The sequence below is a fragment of the Adiantum capillus-veneris genome, chromosome 7, assembly GCF_014529385.1.
Source record: "Adiantum capillus-veneris isolate H3 chromosome 7, ASM1452938v2, whole genome shotgun sequence".
NCBI classification, from domain to species: Eukaryota; Viridiplantae; Streptophyta; class Polypodiopsida; order Polypodiales; family Pteridaceae; genus Adiantum; species Adiantum capillus-veneris.
The window spans coordinates 37,797,616-37,806,361 of NC_140937.1; the positions used below are offsets into that span (position 1 = coordinate 37,797,616).

The window sequence follows — 8,746 nt, forward strand, 5'->3', positions numbered from 1 at the left end:
AACTAGCATAAGAAAAAACTATGTATAGAATTAGAAGGGTCACAATCCTCACCTCAATGCTTGGATTCTTTTTTTAAACCACCAGAGCCAACCTTCAAGGTTTTAAGATTCCGTAGTTTCTTCTTTTGCACACCAGTACCTAAGCTTGTATCTTTCGTTTTAAGGTCCACACCTTTTCTTGCAAGACTTGTAATTCCTGTGTGTGCTGCATAATTGATTTTTTATCCTCACAATGCAAATTAGAAAGTCATAGAACCTCATTTGCTTGATTTTTTATCCTCACAATGCAAATTAGAAAGTCATAGAACCTCATTTGCTTGATGATAAACCATGCTTTTTTGAATTTTTGATTTCCCAATTAGAGCTTTGCAATAGCCAAGCAAACCATTCTCTATCTCCAACTGCAAAGGTCAATAAAGTAGTGGGATTTGCAAATGCAGAGAAGGCATTGGTCATAGAATTCAAAGGATAGAGTGAGCCATTTGTCCATATATCTACATGTTTTGCTCCCTCTGCTCTGAGGCTTTCTTTCTCGGCGGGTGTTACTATTGTGTTTGTTTTACTTCGCTTACATAATGGCTCACATTCAGGATCCAAATCAATGTGTAGATGGTATTTATGTCGTTTGGTAAGGAGGTTTGAGTGGATGGAAGAAGAATCCATGAATACAGAGTGCAAGAAAACCAAGAAACAAAAGAAAAGAACGTCATTATTCCCTAAGCCATTAGTCCCTAATGCATACATCGTGTGGACAAGAAACTCCCTCCAAGATGACAAGGTGCATTCAATGTAACTCAAAAGAGACATTCCCTCAATCATCACAGCCATTATGACTCTGTCGAAAGAATCCACTTGGAATTACACTTTTTGAACGGTTGATGAGGATACCTTTTCTTTTACCACACCAATTTTCTAAAGAGAGAATGCAAAAAAATTGAATTTTCTTAGAAGGCCCTTCAAATGACCTCCAAAATTTCCTAATGATTGTTACCATTTAATGTATCTTTTCTTAGATTTCTTTGAGTATCTACACTCATAAATAGCCATTGAGAATGATAAAGGCATAAAAACGTCCCTTCCACCTGTAAGAATGGTGGACACAATAAGGAGACACTGAAAAAGCACACATGAGAAAATCTGGTTCCATATCATGGCCTTTACAATCCCTTAGAAAACCCTCAATATAAAGGTAAGTTTAGAAGGTATCATTAAACATTAATATGAAGTACAAAGTCAATATGATTTTCATATCAAAATAGCAATGTAAAAAAAAGCTATCGTTTCCAACTCAAAAAGAATCTAATTCAAGTTGTGTATGGCTATTAAGTGCCCCATGTAGAACTCTTGGAAGAAGATTTATATGTTACTAGTACGGCCTGCCGCCTTCGGCGCCCTCTCTCTCTTTCTCTCTCCCTCTTTTGGAATCTAGCCTTCATCTTGCAGCTTGCGCCACGTGTAAAGGGAGGTCCCTCTGCCATATTATGTTAAGTAGATAGAATCCACCTACACAATGAAAAGGGATACATTAGGTTTTTCTTAGGGTTTAAATAGCCTTTACAAAGTGTTCACATGAGCGTTGGCCGCTCTAGTTGGGCTGACCCTAATACTAAAAAGATCATAGTTCCCTTTTGTGAAACCCATGTCTCTACTAGAAGTTCTTTTTTTTAAATGATTGGGTTCATATTCTAGCTTCTCTAGATAAGAACACTAATAAAGGTACCAAAGTTATGAATGATTATATGGGACAATTATCCATGATTGCAAAAACACACAATCAAGAGGCTTCTTTGGATTGCTTTCATTGAACTAAGCCTACCTAATTCTCTTTGGTTCTCTCTCTCTCTCTCTCTCTCTCTCTCTCTCTCTCTCTCTCTCTCTCTCAGTTCACCTGAAAGGCACATCCCAAAGACGCCTCTAGATTGTGTGTTTTCACAAGCCTACCGAATCCTCCCTCTTTGTGGCATGGGAAAGGAGTGCCCAAGGCATGCTCTTTTGGTGTCACCAATACTTTCTTTGACTAAATTTCTCTAGATTTGTGCATGGTGATCAAGAAGAGTGTTTATACAAGAAGGTGTGTGAGGTAAGAAGCAAGAGACTCAAATGAGTTATGCTTATGAACGAAGGCCTTGTAATCTTTAAGTACTACATAATCAAGAGGTTAGCTTGAGTCTACATTAAGTTTCTTTCTCTCTTCTGATTTACATGCACGCACACACACACCATGAATGTTACTCTCACTAAAAAATCTAGCCCTAAAATGGAGGCCCTCTCTATGTCCTAGAGTGCTACTCTTACTGTTTATTTATGTGCTCCTTTAGTACATACACACACTCACTCATGCACGGGCACGCGTGCGCACATACTCAGGGTAATAGAGAGGATCTAGTTTTCCTTTTTTTTTTGGTGTTGTCATGTGGTTTGGGGGGGGGAATGTAGCAAAGAAAATTTTCTCGTTACATTGCAATTTGCACCCGTATGGCATTGAAACTTTACTTTTCTAAAAGTCCACAATAAGTATTTGAATGAAATACATAGCATACATGCCCTTGCTGAAGTACATAAGCTTTCACATTTGTGACAAAATTGACAAGCTCATTTTCAAATCCACCCCCACCATGAGCATCAAGGAATTTTCTTTGGAAAGCTTCATGAATGTAGATACTCGAATTTTCATTGAGATTGTCCATGTATAGTTGATGTCATTGATTTTAGGCAGGTGCTTGACAAAATACAGGTAGGACTCAATGATGATATATGCTTAGTGTTATTTACAAGGCAAAGATGTCAAAGCCTAATAAGTGTCAAGTTGTGCCTTAGTTTTGCATCAATACAAATGCTGAGGAAGATTCACATGTTCAAGCTTTGCAAGGAGACTGCATTGTTTCAGCTTGTTAAGCAAACCGACACGAAGATTAAAATGAGTACATTTATAAGGTAAGCATGTGATGGAAGGAAAGAATTATGGGCGTAATTAGATAGGCATAAATGTATGCTACAAATGCACTTAGTGACTCAAGGTTATTTAGCCACAAGCCTTGTGTGTGTGTGTGTCTCTCTCTCTCTCTTCTCTCTCTCAAGGGAAGAAAAGAAAGGGGGGCGGGGGGGTAGTTAGGAGATGAAGGCTAAATTAGAGTAAAATCACGAGCTCTTGATAAGAGGTTGAGACATTTTGCAGTAGTCTTCGAGAGGGTGCTGGACTTCGAGGAGGAGGGCAACCACATCCTTCATGGTGGGTCTGTCAGACGGGTTAGGGTTGACACATAACAAGGCAACCCCCAGCACTTGCTCTATCTCCTGAATGAGGGGGTCTGCCAGCCCCCTTAGCCTAGAATCCAGAATATCCATGCTGACCTGATAGGACCTCTTCATCATCTTCACCCAATCCACTATATGCAACCCCTCGCTATACCCGGCATCCACCTCCACCGCCCGCCGCCCCGTTAGCACCTCCAACAGCACCACCCCAAAGCTGTACACATCACTCTTCTCCGTTACCTTGAGTGTGTATCCATACTCTGCATAAACCACCTAATTACAGTTAAATCTTGAACTGTCAATAAAATGTATCGATTGAGAAATGTCCAAGCAAACAAGGCATGCTTGATTAATATGTTCTCAAATCCACATTGCAACACAAATCAGCTTTTAATTACCTGGCGCAATGTAGCCGTAAGAGCCTGCAACTTTCGACATGGCTTCCCGGAACTCTGATGCCTCCATAAGCTTGGCAAGCCCAAAATCAGCCAAAAAAGGCTGATACTTTGAATCCAACAGGATATTGTTGGACTTGACATCTCTGTGTAAGATTGCTGGAACGCAGTCGTGATGAAGGTAAGAAAGCCCTTGTGCAGCTCCAACCACTATCTTGTACCTTATGTCCCAATCCACAGGCCTTGATCTCTTTTCGAACAAGAGATCGGCAAGGCTTCCATTGGGCATGAAGTCGTAGAGCAGGAGCTTATCATTGTGATTTGTACAATAGCCCAGAAGCTTCACTATGTTTCGGTGTCGAATGTGGCCCAACGTCTCAACCTCCGACGCGAACGAATCATGACTCTGATCCTCCTTTTTGGAGGTGTAAAAAAGCTTCTTCACTGCAATCACTTCCCCACATGGCATCTCTGCCTTGTAGACCACCCCTGAGCATCCCTTTCCTATAATGTTGCCCTCTTTCAGCTGCTCCAAAACATCCTCCACTGAAAAGTTGAGCTTTCGAAATTGAGTAAAATTCCACTCCCATGGCTCTCCGAGAAGATCCTGTGCCGGCTTTTGCAGCTTGAATACAAATACAAACCCCACTAGGAAGAGGAGGGCAGCTGCCACAAATGTAAGTAGACATATAATGAGGGATGTCGTACCCAACGACTTGGAGGGTCTCTTCATGCTTGCACAAGAGCTGAAGGAAAGTGGGTTGCAGAGACCCGGGTTATTTGCAAACGCGCTAGCGGAGAGAGTTCTGAAGAAGGGAGTATCCGGAAGAGCCCCCTCGAACTCATTGTAAGAAACATTGAGTGAAGTTAAGCTGTCAAGGGACTTTAGCACATCAAGGCTCCCAGTGAACTGGTTATGTGAGAGATCAAGAGACTGCAGTTGAGTTAACTCCTTTAGTTGACGAGGTAGGTCACCTGTCAATTTGTTCCAGCTGAGATCTAAAGCTATCTCCAAGCTTCTGATACTTCCAAGCTCAGAGGGTATAGGGCCCATGAGCTCATTGTGGCTAAGGTCAAGCAAGCCAAGCCTACCTAAATTCTTGAGCTCATGAGGTATAGTTCCAAATAGCTGGTTATGGCTCAAGACCAGCTTGGTTAGGACAGTTAATTCACCGGCTTGGGTAGGAATCGGACCCGTGAACTGATTGTACGAGAGATCCAGCAGCTGCAAATTCCTCAAAACGCCCAACTCCGGCGGAAGGTTACCCGTAAGCTTATTTCCATGGACATCTAAAAGCTGCAAAGACATGATGTTGGTGATCTCAATGGGGAATGTACCTGTGAATTTGTTAGTATTTACATCCAGAAATGTTAGATTGTGGAGATGGCCGATCTCTCTCGGTAGCTCACCACTAAGGCCATTTGTTCCGAGCCGAAGACGTTGCAAAGATGCGCACGCACCTACCTCCTTTGGCAATGCACCAGAGAGACTGTTAGAAAGTAGGAGTAGCTTTTGAAGCTTCTGTAGGCTAAATATCTCTTTTGGGATGGGGCCAGTTAATGCATTATGGGAAAAGTCCAAGACTTGGAGCTCAGTGCATCCTCCTAAGGTGGGAGGAATAGACCCACTCAAATTGTTTTGCCATAGAAACATGATCTGGAGGCTTGATAAATTGCCTAAAGAAGCAGGAATGGATCCTGTGAGTGCATTCTTATCAAATTGCAAGTTGTAAATGTTGAGGCAGTTGCCCAGCTCACTGGGCATGCTCCCATTCAAGCTGTTGTCACTAAGGTAGAGCTCTTGGAGAGACTTCAAATAGCCAATTTCCCTTGGTATAGAGCCAGAGAGTAAATTCCAAGACACGTCCAGCATGAGCAAAGAAGTGCAATTTCCAATGCTTGCGGGGATCGATCCGGATAGTTCGTTACCCCACAACAGCATTGATTGTAATGCAGTTAGCTTTCCAATGTCGCTCGGGATGCTGCCCTCTAGCTGATTCATATGAAGATAGAGATATTGTAGCTGTGTGCAATTGCACAATTCTGCTGGAATTCTTCCAGATATCTTTGTGTTGTAGATGGAGATTGTCTGTAAATTAGACAGAGTACCTATAATGGCTGGGATCGAGCCCGAGATTGCAGTCTCAGCTAATCCTAGGAATGTTATGTTCTGGCAATATGCTAGTTGAGGGATAATTTGGCCTGACAGTCCAGCATTTCCTCCTAGCCTAAGTATCCGCATCCTTGTAAGCTGGCCGAGCTCAGGAGGCAACTGTCCTGTGAGGTTGTTGTCTTGAAGGTAGAGACCTACAAGAGCCTTGCAGTTTCCAAGCTCAGGGGGTATGCTGCCCTCAAGAGAATTGGAGGACAGCAAAAGATGTTGCAATGAAGTGAGGTGGCCGAGCTCCACCGGGATCGTCCCAAAGAGCAGGTTGATGCTGAGGTCAAGCACTTCAAGCTTAGTTAGGTTGCCAAGGTCTGGAGGAATAGGGCCTGTAATGTTGCAAGAGGAGAGGTTCAGAAGGCGAAGTTCCGAGAGCAATCCGAGCTGAGGGGGGATGACCGTGTGTAGGTACAAATCGCCGAGGGAGAGAGCGGTGACCCGCTGATTTACAGCATTGCAAGTGACACCCATCCAAGAGCAGGGGCTGGGGTCAGAGGGGTTCCATGAAGAAAGGGACTTGGGATTGTTGGGCTGAGAGGTTACAGACTGGAGGAGGGCCAAGAGAGCCGTGCCATCGGTAGACAAAGTGCTAGCCGTCGTACTGATGAACAGTATCACTTGGAGGATGAAGGGGAGCAGCAGCTGGATCCACATGGTAGAAGAAAAGGGGGATCAGAGAAAGGCACCCAGGTGGATATTGAAGGTTCATGCATAACCTGTTTGGAAATGGACTGAGCAGGAATTAAGCTTCAAGCAAAAGGGTTCTTGCCAACAGCAAGCCAAACCAGAGAGATGAAGGTGGAGCCCTGGACCTTTGCTTATGGAAGAGCTCAAATAGGCTTCAAAGTTGAAACTTGCCACATGTGGGCTTGAATGGGCAGCTGCAGCACAATATATATATTGCACAATGCACTGTATAAGTGTGAGGCTGCATGTCCTGCTGCTCAACGCAGTCAATCAAGGCCTTGGCATAAATTAATCAACTTATAGCTTCATGCCTCTTCAAACAATCCTTAGCTTGCCTATACATTCTAATGCAACTAATTTGTCATCCTAGTCGACAGATTGAGATCTTTTTTGTCGTTGGTTGCTCCGGGCTTAAGGTAGATGATTTGACAAGTATTGCTTGATGCTGACAGTCGAAAGCCTTAACCTGATGATCATTGAGTGATTAGTGTCTGGTATTATAATAAGTGCACAAGGACAAATTAATAAGGCTCCCTGCTTTGCTTTGAATATCAGGCTGGGACGTGAAGGACAGGTTCTCTCTCTATGTACATACATAAAAGTTATTTGTGAACTTTGCCAGAGATCCCTGATCCCAGCCTCTGATGTGACTAGCTGGAGGCGGTTAGAGCTTCAAGAGAGGAGTCGAGGACTACTATCTGAGGCGAATACTAGCAGCAGCTACTAGCTAGGAGAGGTCGACATGAGCAACTTGCAAAGGCAGCGTACAACTCATGCAGCTGGGCAGATTTTTAGTAGAGTGGACACTGATCGGTAATGCTAAGAGCAGTTGTAGCGCTAATCATGATGAGAAGCCGGTTTGGGCAAATTGGGCTTTTACAGAAACAGGCCAGAATGTAGTGGTAGGATGCTTATAGCTTGCTGCCTTCGCCTACTGATTGATTCGTAAGTGGGGATGTGATGAGTAGTACCAGTCATGAAAGATCAGTAGAGCGCCCCGAGAAGAAGCATGTCTTGCAGAGAGGTACTTTGCAGCTGCACGCAGACTCCAGAGGCAGGTGAGATGCTGCAGGCGCAGCAGCAGCCCAACATTGTCGCCATCACAGCTCTACCTCACATCAACTCAAAGCGGCCTCTTACAGCTTCGTCCTGCTGCAGCTTAAGCCCCTGGGGCCTGAGGGTGCCCTCTCATCATCACTTTCAAATCGAGAGAGAGAGAGAGAGAGAGAGAGAGAGAGTCTCGACTCTCGACTCTCCTTTGAACTTGCTTTCACGTGCACACAAAACGCTCACGTTCGTCTTCCCCCGTGGACTTCTTTTGTCTCGTCATTGGTCCACATGTCCTTTGGCCCTCACTGCTGTCTGCCTACCTAGTTCACGACCTCCAGGTCTATAGACTATCACCCGTTGGTCTCGGACTCCGGAGACTTCCCTTCTGCCGCAATGCCGTCCGTGTGCCTCGCTGGCTCACGACGTCTGAAAAGCTCAGAACAATCACCTCACGGTTGTCCATCACCAATTTCCTATTTCATCAATGGCAAAGAGGAAAGTTTTCACCTGTTTTTACCCATGCTGGAGAAAAAACAAAACAGCTTGGCAAACCTAGAAATTTTAGAGGTAATTGAGTACTAGAGTTCTCTTTTTAAAATTTCTTTTATTAGATGAACAAAAATGTTTAAATTAAAGGAAAAAATTACAGCTCAGGCCTCAAAGGAAGGCACTCCGTAGGTTCTCTCACCGTCAGGTGGTGGGGAGGGGGCGTGGCAATCTTAGCCCTCCATTTACTCTCGTTTCTCATGCGGAATCCCACTGGAAGTTGTTGGATGGCTGCCAAGTCAAGGGACAGAATGTGAATGTTGCATGCTAATCACTGTTGCCCCAGTCAGCACATAGAATTTGCTCTAGCGCGCCTGACAACTCAGCATACGGGATAAAGTACCCTGCGATCGTGCTCAATATCTAATACACACATTGATACAGTGGCCCCCCTCCCCACGACCATTGATGATCGAAAATGGTCATGCATTGACCATTCCCTTCAGAAAGTGCTCCCACCATGACTCTCGGCATTTGTCGATAGCCATGTGGCCGCCCTTTCTTTCAGGGAATGGTCGATGGATGCCACTCACATTTAAAATTTAGAGGTAAATCCTAACTTTTGTTGGTGGGATTACACTAAACCAAGGTTTTTTTTAGCATTACCATGAAGCAACCCAAAAAAAAAAACACTCAAATCATTGGAAAA

General features: G+C 44.0%; 1 protein-coding gene across 1 annotated transcript; it reads right to left on the reverse strand.

The window, feature by feature from the left end:
• Positions 1-2,618: 2,618 nt before the first annotated feature.
• Positions 2,619-7,681, reverse strand: LOC147453704 (uncharacterized). Its single transcript, XM_086515806.1, has 2 exons — positions 3,654-7,681; positions 2,619-3,515 (listed from the first exon to the last, which is right to left on the reverse strand). Exons 1-2 carry the CDS (start codon positions 6,466-6,468, stop codon positions 3,139-3,141), a joined length of 3,192 nt encoding a protein of 1,063 aa, XP_086371932.1. The 5' UTR covers positions 6,469-7,681; the 3' UTR covers positions 2,619-3,138.
• Positions 7,682-8,746: the final 1,065 nt, after the last annotated feature.

Coding starts and splice junctions, on each gene's coding strand:
- LOC147453704 (XM_086515806.1), bottom strand. CDS start 6,468: ATGTGGATCCAGCTGCTGCTCCCCTTCATCCTCCAAGTGATACTGTTC. Junction 3,516..3,653: donor TTACGGCTACATTGCGCCAG/GTAATTAAAAGC, acceptor TGGTTTATGCAG/AGTATGGATACACACTCAAG.